This window comes from Diospyros lotus, chromosome 6 (genome assembly GCF_014633365.1).
Source record: "Diospyros lotus cultivar Yz01 chromosome 6, ASM1463336v1, whole genome shotgun sequence".
In the NCBI taxonomy this organism is placed as follows: domain Eukaryota; kingdom Viridiplantae; phylum Streptophyta; class Magnoliopsida; order Ericales; family Ebenaceae; genus Diospyros; species Diospyros lotus.
Window position 1 is genome coordinate 18020202 of NC_068343.1, and position 18571 is coordinate 18038772.

At 41.3% G+C, this 18571-nt stretch overlaps 2 protein-coding genes across 3 annotated transcripts in view; both read right to left on the reverse strand.

Moving 5' to 3' along the window:
- LOC127803015 (transcription factor MYB93-like) overlaps positions 1 to 691 on the reverse strand; it is a 37780-nt gene extending 37089 nt beyond the window's left edge. The window contains exons 1-2 of one of the 2 annotated variants that reach the window (XM_052338999.1): positions 557 to 691; positions 325 to 461 (exon numbers count right to left, since the gene is read on the reverse strand). The gene's annotated coding sequence lies outside the window, so the exon portion shown is untranslated. The remainder of the gene's footprint in view (positions 1 to 324; positions 462 to 556) is intronic. The other variant, XM_052339000.1, reaches the window with a different exon arrangement.
- A 2750-nt stretch (positions 692 to 3441) lies between these two features.
- On the reverse strand, positions 3442 to 18075 carry LOC127804993 (50S ribosomal protein L29, chloroplastic). Its single transcript, XM_052342137.1, has 2 exons — positions 17668 to 18075; positions 3442 to 3887 (listed from the first exon to the last, which is right to left on the reverse strand). Exons 1-2 carry the CDS (start codon positions 17989 to 17991, stop codon positions 3714 to 3716), a joined length of 498 nt encoding a protein of 165 aa, XP_052198097.1. The 5' UTR covers positions 17992 to 18075; the 3' UTR covers positions 3442 to 3713.
- Positions 18076 to 18571: the final 496 nt, after the last annotated feature.

Here is an 18571-nt window from a genome sequence, read left to right on the forward strand (position 1 = left end):
ATCACCAGAAACTGAACCCTTGTCTTGCCCTCTCAAAGCTAAGGCAAACGCTTTTCTACTAGCATACATAAAGTTGGCTTATCTTATTTTCTACCTAGCCCTCAGTACACAGTCTCTAGTTTCCAGCTGCATCTAAGCCAAACACCACCTACACCCCCTTGCCCCCAACATTGGTTGATCTCATTGTGCTTCAGTAGCATGCAAACTAATGGTTGAACTTTTATTCAGTACAAATTTTAATTTATGGCGCCATAACAGTTACAAATACAGAAGTGATTGGCATTTGAATATCAATAGGGAGATAAGTAGGATAGTGTTACCTACCTATAAGATGCGATTCAACAAATAAGATTACGTGTGCAACAAGGCTCAATAGCTCATGGCATGATCAAGTTTATAACCGCAAGCCCACGAACTTATAGATTTTGCTGCAATATTATGGGTAGAAGCTAAGACAATCCCTGTTACAGTTTAATCAAAACTATGAAACATCCCAAACTTGCATACCATTCTACTAACCACATCTCACATCATGAAAATTGACAGATAAGTGTACCTGTAGGAATATCGTGAAGTCGGTCTTCGTGCCGCTCTGAATGTCGAAATAACAGGGATGGCTGCAAAATAGAACTTCCAGACAGAGAGAATGAGAGAGATCACCTCCCCCAGGGCCTCTTCATGAATTTATAGATTTTATAGCATGAGAGAATTTGATCTAGTCAAAGGTTTTGAAATGCAGGGCAGTTGTGTGAGAAAGCTGAAGATTACCTAGCGGTAGTTGGTACATATGTTGTCCTATTCAAAAAGTCATTTGCCAGATAGTCTATTGGGTAAACAGAGTCAGATACTAGCTTGCCCGTGCATTCAAGTCTGAACTCAGGGGGGGAAAAAAACCAAAAGCCATACTGGAAATCAAAATTCAAAGAGATGACCAGGTATTACAAGGATGGAAAGTATTGAATATTCCTATTATGATTTTCAGCAGGTGGAGACAGTAGTACAGATTGATTCCCACTGCCAGCCCCCCAACTTTGACAAAAATCAACAAGTGCTGCAAAAAGAAACCACATGATAATGCATCATGGGATGCATAGGTCTCAATATAATAAGGAAATGTTTCCCAACACACTGTGAAGGGAATCTTTGATTTTGCCTTCCACAATATCAAATCTGGTCCCAAATTACGGAAGTAGATGCCATTTATATAGGAACTATAGCTATTGTAATAAGACCCTTTAATGCAAAGCTACCAATCAATTATTCCAAAGGCAAAACCATTCAAAAGTCTACGATCTATCTGCCTTTCCTTGGCAATACACCTTTCAACTGCACTGCAAGATCCATAAAATCGGAAGCCTCAGAAAAGGAACTCATGATCTATAATGAACACTAAGACACGAACACCTCTTCATTTAGCTTAAATAGTATTTGTGTGTGGTAGTTTTGAATTTGTTTCTGCTGAGGACACACTAAGATGCTTGTTTCCCATATGTTATGTTAGTTAGGGAGAAGCAATTCCAACTCATCCACTGGACAAATCAGATGTGAGATCTGAGGATTCCTCAAGCCCACATGCTACTTTTGATCATCAAATACAGGCACAAATCTGAAAGATGATTCATTGATGCTTTCACTATCTGAAAGATGCAGTCACACACATGATACAGTTCAATCATCTGATACCATCCTCATATGAAGGTTTCAATCAGGAAAATTTATCATTTTCCAAGACCAAAGAAATGATCTTGCTATTTAACCAAATTCACGAGGTAAAGTTCAAAATCTCATACCATCATTACCTCTGCTCAAGATACATTTAATACATTTAATTTGGAGGTTATGATTCAGTTTGGATGTCATAATACAGGCAAATTATTCGTATAGGATTAAATGCAATTCCTCGAGGCAGTGCACACCAACACTTGTCATGACCTTCTTCAGATGCTAGCACTTATCATAGCAACCCTCTGCTATGCTAAATTATTCAAAACAGTGCACAATTACAAACTCGTGCTATGTTCCTACTATATCACACACAAGGAAACAATAGGGGCCAATTTGTCGCTGACAGCTACTGAAAGTAACCTGGAATCCGGTGGATGAGCCAAAAAGCACTTTTGTGGCTTCTGTACATTGTTAAGGGTATTTGGCTAATGGTAAACAGTGTTTTTGTTATTTGTATGACAACAAAAACTTCTTTTTTTTTTTTTTTTTTTTTTGGCCATGGATGAAAAGCAAAAATTTATAGCCTTTGATGTAGAGCAAAAGTAGAAACAGGAAATAATTTTTTTAAGACAATTACCCGCAATCAAAAGTAATTCTCGCAAAAATAATTCTCACTATAGCAGAAAATCTACAGCCATACCATATAGACACTAATGGTGAGCCAGAACCAAGTTTAAGGAATGCACAAAAAGGGTGATTTTGAAATCAAATACTCTTAACTCAAGGTAAACAGAAAGCTGAACGAACTCCAACTGCAAGTGATGGAATCCAAGACAGAATAAAATACATATCTTAAAGGCCCACGGGTATTGACCGATTGCACTACAAATCTAATTGTGTATACATCCATGACAGTGCCCTGTAAAGATATGTCAAGGAGAATAACCTCCAAATCCTATTTAACAGCATTCAACAATCATTTCCAAAATACCCTTTCTTAACACAAATCTCACCATTCTGCCAATTTCTTACATTATTTTCGCTCAAAACTGTTTATTCAAGCAATGCAATAAATAAATGGATGACAACCTACAAAATGACTATAGTTATGATGGACCACAACCATAATCATATTATCCAACTAAATTACAAGATGCAACTCGCTTATGGGTGTGAAAACTACTTATTTTAATTCTGGAAGGCTACTCTGTTGTCAACTTAGAAAGCAAAAACTTAAGCACTGGCCCAAAATTTATTATAGAAACTGAGGAATCCTAGAAGGTATGAATTATATTGAATCTACAATTACTTTAATTTTTTGGGTTTTTAGGAGAAAGTGAAAAAGAAAAGAAGCAGGAGTTATTGCAGCAAGAAACTAAGGAATAGAAGTCAAGTGATGTATCTGCCTAAATCAAAAACAAAACTGATGATATTAAACAGGAAAAGATGAAGACATTAACTCTCTCTAAACAACCATACGTTGCAGGGTTGTCAATTTGCACAGCAATACAAAGCAAATACACCCAATAAGTTGGAGAAAATTCCTTGCACAAAGAAGCAATTGAAACAGGGACCTAAAAGGTCCCAGGATCGTCTCTGCTTTGCACTGAACCAACGCTTCACTGGCAATAGCAGAATAGTTATGCACTTGAAAGATAACATAACAAAACCTATCACGAAACAGTAACCTAATCTTGTACATAAATATATAGTAATAGATTTCTGGATTAATTGATCCGCTCGCGATTAAATTCCCCAAAGTAACCCAATCCAAGATATTAAAACAGTCATAACTTCATATGATTGAACAGAATCTTCTGTTTAGAATCACTGTGAACTGGTCACTTCACATATACAGCCAACATACCATCAACCTTCCTAGCGGGAGGGCAAAAAATGCAGAGTAAACAACAGATTAACATTGACAAATACAATAATGGGCCACATACAGAAATCAAACCACAGATTTAAACTCAATCCTCACTACCAGGGGGAAAATGGAAGAACAAAAGTGGGCACATTTTCATTCAGGAAAGGATTGACTTAGTTCATGCCGATTCCTTGGCTTCTGCAGCTGCCTCCTCCTCTCGCAGCTTCTTTAATGATGGAGGTGGTCTGTACACAATGCTTTTCTTCCATTGCCGATCAAGCTTTCTTGATAACCTCTTGTTGATGCCCTCCTCGAGTTCTCTTTCCCTCCTAACAGTAAACATACGGGCAACCTGCTTTGGATGAAAGTTACAATGTCATATTCTACAGAAATTTATTGTACTAAGACATAAAACAATGAACCTTCCATTCTACAATGTAACTGATACTTTGACAACAGTTTAAACAGCTTATATTAACAGTTGGCAAATAAATCATCTATTCTTAGGACAGAGGGATCACAATTTGCAGAACAATAGACAAAATAAATGAAACCATTTCAAAGAGCCAAGAGAGAATAGATTCTGCTACTGCTGGCCTCTCTTTGTTCAATGCTTTACCCTTTTTTTTTTCTTTTTTTTTTGGGGGGGGGGGTCATGGCTATACGGCTTAAATGCACAACCACACACCATGTCATCTGTGAGCATCCTAGCGCACACAAAAATGAGAGAACAAAAACCTAAGTGAAAAATAAGCAAATACAATGCACACAAACATGGTTACTTAAATAGCAAAAAGCCTATTTCAGGTACAGGATTATGAGTCAGTATTCTATCTATGAATGCATCTTGTGTCCTTAGCTCTTAAGCTTATGGGCTTAGCATGCACAACTCTGTCCCATTACAGAGTAGCATAAGTATGCAATATATTACATCCTGATTGAACAGCCATTTCTAAATGAATGCAATGATCCTCCCACCCAACACTTTTGCCTTTGGGCCCCAACACACTCCCAACCCAACCCCAGAGGGAGAGAGAGAGAGAGAGAGCTCAAAAACTAAAATTACATGGTGATCAGCCAAAGAAAGATCAACTGAATTCAATGAACCATAAATAATTAGTCTCAGGGGAAACCTACCAGCATCATCTTCTCCTAATCCCACACCTGTTTAGATATGATCTACAACTTTCTTATCACCACCTTAACTAACATCCTTTTAGTCCATCCCCTTGAGCATGTAGCCAACCATACTCCTACTTACTGGCCCATAATAGTTCCCTAGAAAGTGAACTCTTAAGGCATCTAGTTTGTGTTAAGACCCAGGGGTATAAATGTAATAGGGGATTGATTGTTGTAACTGTAGACTAAATGGGCAGGGGGTTGTATCAGGCAGGAAGGACAGTTGGGCAGTTGTAGACGCCTAATAAGTAGGCTGTTGTAGAAGGAGGAAGACACGTCTTGATTGAATAACAGATTCTTCTCATTCTCTCTCTTTGCCTATCTCATTCTCTCCCTCATTTCTGTTCTTACCACGGAATTCCGTCCCATTGTCAACCCTTAACCTAAGGGCTTGGCAATTTGGTATCAGAGCCACTGATCTTCAGCGGCTCCTAGGGATGAATATCAATGGACAAGCGACGTCTCGAACGGTAGTTGTGACGAACAATTTGAGTCATAGCGGAAGGTACGCGTTTAAAGCATCTTGAGGCGCAGAAGGAGGCTTTGGAGTCGGGTGTGGTGCACATGCAGGAGGACATCACGGCCATAAAAAACCAAAGCCAAGAAGACATGGCAGCCCATCGAGAGGACATGGCAGCCCTAAGAGATAGCATAAGGGAGCTGGAGCCAAGAACAGGCAGACTTTTACGGTCAGAAGGTCGATAGCATGTTTAACATGTTGTCCGCCTTGCCACAATTTCGATTGTCGGAAGAATTTCCTCCAAGATCGGGGCCGGAAGCGATTTTCAATAAGGATGGACTCTTGCCCAAGCCGGAGGGGCTGAGGAGGGCGAAGGATCAAGTTGCATGGGAACAAGAAACCCATAGCAAAGGACCGACTTATTCAAGCGGTCTCCATACCCCCACACCACGATTGGAAATTCCAATCTTTGAAGGCGTCAAGCCAAGATGGTGTGTCTGCCGCTATGAGCGGTTCTTTGAATTGTACCGTATCGAAGAGGATCAGAATGTGACAATGGCAGCAGCATATCTCAATGATACCATTGACGCCTGGTACCAAGGCTAGAAGCAATTGGAGGGGGAAATAGTGTCATGGGGGTCATTCGCAGAGGAGTTGTGTGGCCGATTCGGCAAAAGGAGCATGGCCAACACAATGGAGGAATTCAACAAACTGCGGCAAGATGGGTCAGTGGAGGAATACTTGAGGAAGTTCGAAGAATTAAGGGCGGTGATAGGAATGGCCCATCCGAGTTTGCCTACGCCTTACTACGCGTCAAGTTTTATTAGCGGGTTCAGAGATGATCTGAGATTGGTGGTCAAGATGCTGGGGCCGTTGTTGGTTAAACAAACGGCGGAGAAGGCCTACTTGCAAGAATTGACATGGGAGGTTGTATTCAAGAAGAACAGGGCATGGACCTAGCCCTAGTCGCAGCATAGTAGGGGTACAAACGCATCTCCTGGGGGTAGTTTCAAGCCTGGAACATGGGTGGCAAGTCAAGGAGGGGCCAAGAATGCTATGAGCTCAGGGGAAAACAAAAACCAAATCATGGAGCAGAGGAAACAATTGGGCCTATGTTTCAAGTGTGGAGAGAAATATGGGTCAGGGCATCAATGTCATCGGTTGATGCTGAAAATGGAGGGGTCTGATGAAGAAGGTGAGGAAGAAGAGGAAAGGCTGGAAGAAGAAGTGGGTGAGGAAGAAAATACAGAGGAGGCACAAGGGGATGAAGGAGGTGAGATGTCTTTTCACGCATTGAAAGGGGGCTCCACTGCAAAAATCATACAAGTTAAAGGTCAAGTGGGAAAGAGAAGATTGGCAGTACTGACTGATAACGGCAGCACCCATAGCTTTTTGAATAAAGCTACTGCCGTTAGCCTCAAGTGTGAATTAATGGAGACAAACCCCCTATCGGTGACAATGGCAAATGGGAACAGAATGTATAGCTATCACAAGTGCTTCAATTTCAAGTGGGTGATGCAAGGGGTTAAATTCATGGCTGACCTAAGAGTGTTGGAGCTTAGGAGGTGTGATATTATTTTGGGGGTCGATTGGATGAAAATTGTCAGTCCCTTAACCTTTGATTTCAACAAGTTAGAAGTGATGGTGGAGATTGAAGGGAGGAAACAGACCTTGGTGGGAAGCTTGGAGCAGGGCGAGTGCAAGTTCATTTCAGGAAGACAATTACAGAAGCAAATGCAAAAGAAATGAGAGCATATCACACAGTTATATTCCATACAAGCAGTGGAATGGGAGGAAGGAGGAATGGAGGAGAAGGACCCAAAAGCAGAAGTTGGACCAGCCATCATCCAACTCCCGATTGAGGTAAGCATTTACGATAACTTGCCCTTACTGTTGAATGAATTTAAGGACTTATTCTCAGAGCCATAGTTTTGAAAGGCGCTAGGCGCATTAAAACGCAAAGGGTCCTGGAGCCTAAGGCGCGAAATGCACAATGCACAAGGTAAGGAGCGCCTTTGCAAAGCGAAGCGAGCCTTTTAGAAAAAAAAAAACTCAAAATCTTGTAAAATCATAAACAACTATCAAATTATCAATAATAATACATGCATATCATTCACGATTCATCATCTTCAAATTCTAAACTAACAACATCAAAGTTGATTCATTCATCATGCAAATTCTAAATTAGAAACATCATCAAAGTTCAAACTCAAAGTCTCAAACTCAAACAAGTACCAATCATCATGCAAAGTTCTAAACAAACACATAAACACTACAAGTCCACAATCAATAAACACTATAAGTCCACAATCAATAAAGAAGTTTTAATCAATCATCATCAAGAAGATCATCAACATAATATCAAGGTCAATATCTTCATCATCCCCTTCAATCACCCCTTCATCTTCTTCTTCCTCTCCCAATTCTTCTCCCTCTTCCAAGTCTTCATCATCTTCGGTCCCTGTCTCACTTTCCTCCTCCTCTTCAATCTCCTGAGTTACACGCCGCTTCAAAGTCGAAGCCGAAGTTGAACCCGATTGTGATTGAGTTTGTTCAATTCTGAATCAATAACTAGGCTCTCCAACTCCTGCAGCCGCAGCGACATTACTCCATGCCAACCCATCCCCAACATCATCTAGAAAAATAGTTTCATCATCTTTATCATTCTCCTCATCAAGCTTTCCAGTCAACCATTCATTGTTTTCATCAATGTGGGTTAATATGATAGGGTCAATGGTATCACGCATTTGATACCGACGCCTCAATGCTCTATTATATTTCACAAACACCAAGTTGTTTAAACGAAGTTGATCAAGCCTGTTTCTCCGTTTAGTATGAAGATGCAGCAATTTATGCAAAAACATACTAAGAATAAGCTACATGAAACAAACTAACTACTAATAAAAATTGTAAGTGTTATATGTACAATGCACTAATATTTTCAAACACACTCCAATTACGTTCACACCCAGATGAACTACAAGTCAACCTAAGAATTTTAATTGCAAAATTTGAATAGCTTCATCATCTTTTCCCAGTCTTTGAATAGTTGGAACCATCAACAGACTCCAAAAACATACTTCCTTTAGGAGAATTGACTAAAAAGTTAATCAATGTCATTTCCCCCTTATCTTTCTAGCCATCTGACAAAATGGAACATCCATATTTGGCCCATGCCTCTTCATGATCTTTCATCATTGTACGAGTAGCTTCCACCTCTTGTTTGAGAAGGGGAACCCTGACTTCATGGTAACTAGGTAGCTTCACACCTGAACCATACTGACCAACTTCTTCTATAAAGACTTTAAAATTGTCATATGTCACTGCATTGAATGGAATGTCTGCATCATACATCCATCGTGCAAAACTTCTACAAACTCGAGCTCTTAACTCTTTTTTTGCAAAATCATTGTCACCCAACCTTGTTTGTCTTCCTTTGCTTTTCCTTTTCAACACAGTAACTTCTAGGTCTTTAAGAAAAACATCAAGTAAACTCTTTTGTGTTGGCCCTTTAACACTACCAACACTACCAGTACCGCTTCCACTTCCGGTAGATACAGTAGGTCTTTTTCTACTTTGTGGCGGCTCCTTATCATCATTATCATACCCTTCACCAAATTGAAAATCATCATCTAACGGTGCCATATTTCGCTCATCCCTGTCATTCTTCTTCTTTTGCATATACTCTTCAATCTCTTGTTTTACTAATGGAGGACATTTTGGACAACTTTTAGTATTCCTAAAACCACCCACAAGATATTGTTTCGTCTGAAATATGCCACCTATCATTACTTTACGACAAAATTTACATGTGGTGGTATTTCTATCATTAGGATTAGCTTCAAAGTAATTTCGTGCCGGGTCAGTTTTGGAACGACGACATTGACTGGGTTGTTGCAACACAGTTCCAACTTCCACAAAATTCTCCAATAAACAAGAAAACAACAATCGTATAAAGAAAGGCGGGCACGGCTTGACAACAACGAGGAGAGGAAGATCGGGCCAATCGGTGACTGGCGCTGGAGAAGATGGGAGTTTCCGACGGTTGGACAGCTTGAGAAAGGTGTTTCTGGCGGCCGGCTTGAAGGTCAGAAGGAGAGGGAGAAGATGGGAGTGACATCAGGAGGAAGATGGGAGTGACGAGCCGACCTGCCGACTTGGGCTGCCCAGGTTTTAAATAAAACCTAGGTTTCATGAGGCGCGCCTCACGCGCCCGGCGCCTCGCCGTGCAAGGCAAGGGCCTCTTGGAAAACCCGTCGCCTCGGCCCAGTCAAGGCGCCAAACTGGTGCCTTACACCTAGGCACGCCTTTAACATCTATGCTCACCATAGCTTCAATTTTTTTCGAATCTGTACTCGCTCCCTTCCCCGAGATAATGTGACCCAAGTATTCAACTTCCCCCCGGCAAAAGTACACTTAGACAACTTGACATACAATTGATTAAATCTAAGGACTTCAAAGGTTGTTCTAACATGGTATAAATGTTGCTCAAGGTTAAGGCTGTACACAAGGATATCGTCAAAGAAAACGAGTATGAATTTCCGCAAAATAGAAACTGAAAATTTGGTTCATGGAATTGGCTAACATTTCCTTGACTTGCTTTTCAATTTCAGTTTTATGTATAGGTGCATATTTGTAGGACCAAATGTTTACAGGTTCGATGTTAGGTTTAAGATGTATCGAATGGTCAAAAGGTCTTTGAGGTGGTAACGATTTAGGCTCTGAGCATAGATGTTAAAGGCGCGCCTAGGCGCAAGGTGTTAGTTTAGCGCCTTGATTGGGTCGAGGCGACGTGTTTTTCGAGAGGCCCGCACCTTGCACGGCGAGGCGTCGGGGCTTGAGGCGCTTCTCATGAAACCTAGGTTTTATTTAAAACCTGGGCAGCCCAAGTCAGCAGGTCGGCTCGTCACTCCCATCTTCCTCTCGACGTCACTCCCATCTTTTCCCTCTCCTGCCGACCTTCAAGCCAGTCGCCAGAAACTCCCATCTTCTCTAACGCCAATCGCCGATCGGCCCGATCTTCCTCTCCTCGTTGTTGTCAAGCCACACCCACCTCTCTTTATACGGTTGTTGTTTTCTTGTTGATTGGAGAATTTTGTGGAAGTTAGAACTGTGTTGTAGCAGCCCAGTCAATGTCGTCGACAACTTCCAAAACTGACCCGGCATGGAATTACTTTGAAGCTAATCCTAATGACAGAAATACCACCACATGTAAATTTTGTCGTAAAGTAACGAAAGGTGGCATATTTCAAGCGAAACAACATCTTGTGGGTGGTTTTAGGAATACTAAAGGTTGTCCAAAATGTCCTCCATTAATAAAACAAGAGATTGGAGAGTACATGCAAAAGAAGAAGAATGACAGGGATGAGCGAAATATGGCACCGTTAGATGATGATTTTCAATTTGGTGAAGGGTATGATGATGATGGGGAGTCGCCACAAAGTAAAGAAAGACCCAATGTATCTACCGGAAGTGGAAGCGGTACTGGTAGTGTTGGTAGTGTTAAAGGGCCAACACAAAAGGGTCTACTTGATGTTTTTCTTAAAGAACCAGAAGTTATTGTGTTGAAAAGCAAGAGCAAAGGAATGCAAACAAGGTTGGGTGAGAATGATTTTGCAAAAAAAGAGTTAAGAGCTCGAGTTTGTAGAAGTTTTGCAGGATTGATGTATAATGCAAGCATTCCATTCAATGCAGTGACATATGACAATTTTAAAGTCTTTATAGAAACAGTTGGTCAGTATGGTTCAGGTGTGAAGCCACCTAGTTACCATGAAGTTAGGGTTCCCCTTCTCGAACAAGTGGTGGAAGCCACTCGTACAATGATGAAAGATCATGAAGAGGTGTGGGCCAAATATGGATGTTCCATTTTGTCAGATGGATGGAAGGACAAGAGGGAAAGGACATTGATTAACTTTTTAGTCAATTCTCGTAAAGGAAGTATGTTTTTGGAGTCTGTTGATGGTTCATGCTATTCAAAGACTAGGGAAAAGATGATGAAGCTATTCAAATTTTGCAATTAAAATTCTTAGCTTGACTTGTAGTTCATCTTGGTGTGAACGTAATTGGAGTGTGTTTGAAAATGTAAGTGCATTGTACATATAACACTTACAATTTTTATTAGTAGTTAGTTTGTTTCATGTAACTTATTCTTAGTATGTTTTTGCATAAATTGTTGCAGCTTCATACTAAACGGAAAAGGGAAATTCTATTCACAGCCCACATTATTACTCTTCACAGCCACTCCCGCTAAAATTCACCAACTTCTTTTAAAAGTCTTATTTTACCCTTCACAACCCACACACACAGCCATCTACCTTCCCTTTTACTCCCCACAGCCACAACCACCCCATCTATTCTCACTCTCTCACACCCATCTCTTCATCTCTGTGTGTGTGTGTGTGTGTGTGTGTGTATTCGGGGGGACACACAGAGAGAGAGATGGGTGTGAGAGAGTGAGAGATGAAGTAGATGGGGTGGTTGTGGCTGTGGGGAGTAAAAGGGAAGGAATATGGCTGTGGGTGTGGGCTATGAAGGGTAAAATAGGACTTTTAAAAGATGTTGGTGAATTTTGGTAGGAGTGGCTGTGAAGAGTAATAATGTGGGCTGTGAATAGAATTTCCCAACGGAAAAACAGGCTTGATCAACTTCATTTAAACGACTTGGTGTTTGTGAAATACAATAGAGCATTAAGGCATCAGTATCAAAGGCGTGATACCATTGACCCTATCATATTGACCCACATTGATGAAAGCAATGAATGGTTAACTGGAAAGCTTGATGGGGAGAATAATAAAGATGATGAAAGTGTTTTTCTAGATGACGTTGGGGATGGGTTGACATGGAGTAGTGTCGCTGCGGCTGCAGGAGTTGGAGAGCCTAGTTATCAATTCAGAATTAAACAAACTCGATCACAATCGGGTTCAATTTTGGCTTCGACTTCGAAGCAGCCAGTAACTCAGGAGATTGAAGAGAAGGAGGAATCTGAGACAGAGACCGAAGATGATGAAGACTTGGAAGAGGGAGAAGAATTGGGAGAGGAAGAAGAAGATGAAGGGGTGATTGAAGGGGATGATGAAGATATTAACCTTGATGTTGATGATCTTCTTGATGATGATTGATTAAAACTTCTTTATTGATTGTGGACCTGTAGTGTTTATTGATTGTGGACTTGTAGTGTTTATGCTTTTGTTTAGAACTTTGCATGATGATTGGTACTTGTTTGAATTTGAGACTTTGAGTTTGAACTTTGATGATATTTCTAGTTTAGAATTTGCATGATGAATGAATCAACTTTGATGTTGTTAGTTTAGAATTTGAAGATGATGAATCGTGAATGATATGCATATGTTATTATTGTAATACCCCGAGAGCCCAGAGAAGTTAGTATATATCGAGGATAGTGTAAGAAATGAAACAACACCAGCTGGATACCTTTTGGGCTGAATGTTGGCAAAGAACTCCCAAGTTAAGCGTGCTTGACCTGGGGTAATCCAGGGATGGGTGACCCCCCCTGGGAAGTTCGCGTAGGCCCATCAGGGTAAGTTGTTCCGGTTCTTCCTATCGCTCGAGCGGGATGTTACAGGTGGTATCAGAGCCGACCCTTGGTGAAGGCGGTCCAATGAGGGCGGGGAGTGGCGCCGGGGCTTGAGGGCCTGTACAAGGAGCGGCTTCTGGCAGGCTTCTAGGATGGCAGCCCCCAAGGGGAGAAGGTCTGGGACCGGTTGTAAGGTCGCATGACGGGGACGTCATGTGCTCAAGGGGGGGAGAATGTAATACCCCGAGAGCCCAGAGAAGTTAGTATATATCGAGGATAGTGTAAGAAATGAAACAACACCAGCTGGATACCTTTTGGGCTGAATGTTGGTAAAGAACTCCCAAGTTAAGCGTGCTTGACCTGGGGTAATCCAGGGATGGGTGACCCCCCTGGGAAGTTCGCGTAGGCCCATCAGGGTAAGTTGTTCCGGTTCTTCCTATCGCTCGAGCGGGATGTTACAATTATTGATAATTTGACAGTTGTTTATGATTTTACAAGATTTTGAGTTTTTTTTTCTAAAAGGTGTGCCTCGCTTCTCAAATGAGCGAGGCGCGCCTCAAGCTCCAAGACCCTTTGCGCCTCAATGTGCCTATCGCCTTTCAGAACTATGATGGTGAGTTAGCCTAGACCTACTACAGTTAAGGAGTTAAGGGGATTTTTGGGATTGACGAGGTATTACAGAAAATTTATTAGGCACTATGGAGTGATTTGTAGGCCCTTGACTGAGCTTCTTAGGAAGGATAACTTCCATTGGAACTCCAAAGCAGAGGAAGCTCTTGGAGCCCTTAAGAAGGCCATGACCCAATCTCCAGTTTTAGCGCTACCCAATTTTTCTAAACCCTTTGTTGTGGAGACTAATGCTTGTGACAATGGAGTGGGGGTTGTGCTTTTGCAAGAGCCTAGAGGGATGACCGTTGGCTTGCATCAGCCAAGGTTTGGCTCCTAAGCATTTAGGGTTGAGTATATATGATAAGGAGCTCATTGCGGTGTTAGTGGTCATGGATAAGTGGCGACATTATTTGGAGAGCAATCCTTTTGTAATTAGGACTGACCATGAAAGTTTGCAATTCTTGCTTCAGCAGAGACTGCATACTCATTTACAGCAAAAAGGAATTTCTAAGCTCTTGGAGTTGGATTACACAATCCAATATAGGAAGGGAAAGGACAATGTGGTGGTGGATGCCCTATCTAGAAGGGTAGAAAAGGGGGCTTGTCAAGCTATTACAGCAGTAACACCTGATTGGGTCAAGGATATTGTAGGGAGTTATGCTAATACAGAGTGGCTGCAAAGGTTGTTGGCTCAGTTGGTTGTCCACCCAAATGATCAGTAGGGTTATACACTCTCTAATTGAGTGATCTAGTTTAAAGGAAGCATTGTGGTGGGAAAGGATGAGCAATTGAAGTCTCAGATCATGCAAGCACCGCATGGGTCACCCGTAGGTGGGCATTCAGGTGTGAGGGCAACCTACCACAAAGTGCCCGAGGGGGGGGGTGGGAGGTTATTGGCCTGGGTTGAAGAAAGAGGTGGTGAGGTATGTGCTGGAATGTGAGACATGTCAACACTGTAAGCATGAACCAGTTGCTTCTCTAGGGTTGCTACAACCATTGCCCATACCGAAGCAAGCATGGGAGGACATCTCTATGGATTTCATAGAGAGATTCCCTAAGTCAGAGGGCAAAGATGCAATCTTGGTGGTAGTGGACAGGTTAACTAAATTTATCCACTTCCTCAGCCTCACCCATCCTTTTTCAGCTTCAGAGGTGGCCCGAGTGTTTATGGATGCAATTGGGAAGATTCATGGAATCCCTCGGACTATTGTGTCAGATAGGGATAAGATTTTTACGAGTGTCTTTTGGCAAGAATTGTTTCGGAGCTTGGGGGTGGGGCTGCACTTGTCAACTGCTTATCACCCGAAAACCGACGGCCAAACCGAAAGGGTAAATCAATGCTTGGAGGCGTAACTACGGTGCATGTGTTTTGCTAGGCCCAGGAGTTAGCATAAGTGGTTGTCCTTGGCCCAATGGTGATACAATTCAAGCTACGACACGGCTATCAAGCGATCCCCTTTTGAGGCCTTATTTGGATACCGTCCACCCTTGTTACCGCTATTGCGAGCTCCTCAGCTACCCTGGCTGATGTGGAGCATTATTTCCAGCAAAGGCAGGAGGTTCTAGCAGATTTGAAAAAGGAGTTAGTTACAGCCCGCAATGGGATGGTGCAGGCTGCCAATAAGAAGAGGAGTGACAGAACCTTTGTTGTGGGGGAGAGGGTGTTCTTGAAAGTGAAGCGCTTTCTTCATCCTACTTTCTCAAACACTCCAATGTCTAAGTTCAGCCCAAAGTATTTCGAGCCTTACACTATACTTGCTAGAGTTGGAGAAGTAGCCTATCGGTTGCAGTTACCAACAGGAGTGAAGGTACATCCTGTATTTCATGTTTCGTTATTGAAGAAAGCAGTTGGTCCTCATACTGCTACTGGCCCTGTGTTGGTGCCTATGGAGGAGGAAGCGGAAGTGGTGATGGAACCCTAGGCCATTGGGGATAGGCGGGTTATATATCAGGGTACAGCCCTATTACCCAAGTTCTGATCAGATGGTCCCATCTACCTCCAGATTCAGCCTACTTGGGAATATTTGTCAGATGTGCTGAAGCAGTTTCCTCGGGCTATCAATCTCCTCTAAATTCTTGAGGACAAGAATTCTTTCATGGGGGGGTAATTTGTAAAGACCCGTGGGTATAAATGTAATAGGGGATTGATTGTTGTAACTATAGACTAAATGGGCAGGGGGTTGTATCAGGTGGGAAGAACAGTTAGGCGGTAGTAGATGCCTAATAAGTAGGCTGTTGTAGAAGGAGAAAGACACGTCTTGATTGAATAACAGATTCTTCTCTCATTCTCTCTCGTTCTCTCTCTTTGCCTATCTCATTCTCTCACTCATTTCCGTTCTACCAGAATTCCTATCAGAATTCCGTCCCATTGTCAATCCTTAACCTAAGGGCTTGACAGTTTGGAATTGCCACCTTCCCGTTTTGTTAGAAGTGTCTTTCCTGAGTCCAGGCTATATTTTACTAATCAAAAAAAGGGGGGGAAATTGTGCTTCCTGATTAAATTTCACATGGAAAATTCTTGGAACATAAAACACCAGATGCATGCAGCAGTTTTTGTTCCCTTTCTGTTTCCTTGCACCATCTTTCTTTAGAAGCAGCGAGGCATTCTCATACAATCTGTAGGAACCTTTTTCACAGGTCTAGATATTTGATTCAAGAACGGAAATCTAAAAAGTAAAAGTACCAAATGCAAACTCTCTGTCAGTATATCAAAAGGCCAAAGCACAACTCTAGCATTAGTTCAACGTCACCAACAACAAATTCAAGCCCTCTGCCTCACTAGCCTTCCCTTTTCATCAGTTCTAAGCTTCAAAGGTCAGTGACTACAGTCTGTACAATAGTTACAGGTATAGCGTCTACAAGCACAATCAACCTGGAACACTTACTACAGCCTGCAGAAGCCTAAGATAACTCTCAAATAGATGCCATACTTCTAAAAGAGACTATGAATGTTTTAGAAGCAAATAGGTTGCCAAGTTTCATAATATAAAAGTTGCTAAGAGCAAGATCCTTTATCCTGCCAAATCAGTTTCTTTTCAACCAAGCAAAGACTCTCCCTCCCTCCCTCTCAACACACACACACACACACAAACGATCCCATGCTTGCAACCTCAAAATCTAAAAGAAATAGCAGTAATTAGACAAGGAAACAGATCATGCCAAGCTAAATAGGGGCCATCATAGAATTAAAATAAATATAAGGCCCCCTCATTGGAACTGCATTTTCAGGAGAGATGCATAGTTCATGAATCCTACTTCACAGTTGGAAATAGAGTTCCTTAAAATGTCTATTGCAAATGAAGGTTATAAATTATCCACAGGCTACAATGTCTCACCCTTAGAAGAGGAGATCCAACAAAGCTGTTTCTAACTTTCTTCATTGCATACTTTTCAGATGCCTGGAAAAAAAAAATGTGAACTTCTATAGCTTACAGTAGCTTGCATTGTACCCAAGCCAGATGCATGCACATCACCTCAACTCACCTTAGCTGTTAAACCTAGAAGAAAGCCAACTTATTCATCAACTAGTATTCTCGTAATTATATATTTTCACTCTTTGTTAGTTACACTCTTGTTGTATCCTATTTCATCACGTGCTTACACATGCAGCAACGCTTATATTCTTCTCATTCTAACCAAGTATTGCTCACTTCAATTTCTTCCAGTACAGTAAATGCATATCCCAGCACTCTCAGATATCCATCTCTATCCAAAGCAGAAAATTTTGGAACCCATTACCCATCTCTCCCCATTTTTATGGGGAAAGGACAAATATCTCTACTTTATTAACATTGATAGGACAATACAAATAGTTCGTTGAGGACCCTTTTCCTTGAAACATGAAACAAAACTGAACCTTACAATCTTAAGCAATTAGGAAATTGCATGTGAAATAATGTTTCTGGAACAGAGCGCTTTAAAATGGACAATTAAACCAACATTTCCAAAAGGGGGTCAAAACTTCATTGGATAAAATGTCATTCTCCACAACTGCAAGGATGCCTCTACACTCATGAACCTTTATACCATCTTCTGGTTCACTATTTGTCACCACCCATCTAACAATGTAGCACTTTAAGCTCAATCCATTAGAGTTCAGATTATTCGGAATGAAAAATTTCTGCCGCTGGAAGTAAATTATCAGAGTTATACAGTAAAGAAAGTCCGGGTACAAGAAAATTATCCAGAGGTAAGTAAGGAGTTTGTTCTTCTTCCATTTTTTTGGCGTTTATGCTCCAATTACCAACTCAATTTCGAGAGGAACTATTATATTTGTACATATACATTTATCATATTACATGTGCGGAATAACAACAAAGAAGAGAGACTAATTTATGGCAGTTAGGGTACCCTTTTGTGCATACGCCGAAACTCGCTGGACTTGAACTCGTTGCGAGTCGCTTTCTGGAGGCGGAGCATGAGGAGCTCTCCTTTCAGCTCCACAATCTCGTCGTTGATTTCTTCGGTAGTTTTGGCCCGAATTTCCTTCATTTCCTCTTCTCTCTTAGCCATCATCACCACCGAAGAAGCGGAACTGGGCTTCCGCAGGGCGCACGGAGTGATTCGCGCCGGGCATAACTGCGCTATTCGAACGCCATGGAAGCTCGTTTTGGAGAGCGCCGGCTTGGGATAGAAAGTGGCCGTGGATGGCGAAGCAACGGAGAGGCTCAGCATCGTCGTTGGATTGGCCTGCACCTGCCTCTACTCACTAGTTGCAGAAGATAAGGATAATTGCACAGTTTCACGGAATGAGCCTTTCTCTATTCCCACTTCTTTTATTTTCTCATTTTCTCATTTTTAGATAAATTTTTAATAGGCATGAGCTTTGATGCAATAATAAGGTTAGTTTTATTCTATTATAATTTAAAATCCATAAATTCAACTCAAAACAATTTCTTGATTGTTGTAGTTTAGGGTTTGAGAATTTAGAGCACCAAATTTGGTGTTGCTTATATAATAGAACATATTTTTTAAAAAATATATATTATACTTTACATGTATATAAATACATATATTTAAACCATTTAACCCACTCATTTGGCCAAATAATTTTTTTTCTAAATTAAATTCAATTTTATTTCCTCAAGTCTCCAAATGTCCTAAAAATATTATGAGGTGTTATAAAAACCATCTCACATGTGAGTTAAGATACAAACACACTAACAACTCTTAGATCAAAACAAACTAAAAGGATTTTGCTCTACGTCACTTAGGCCTAAAGTGACTTGATTGGGGATCTTCCAATATACGTTTT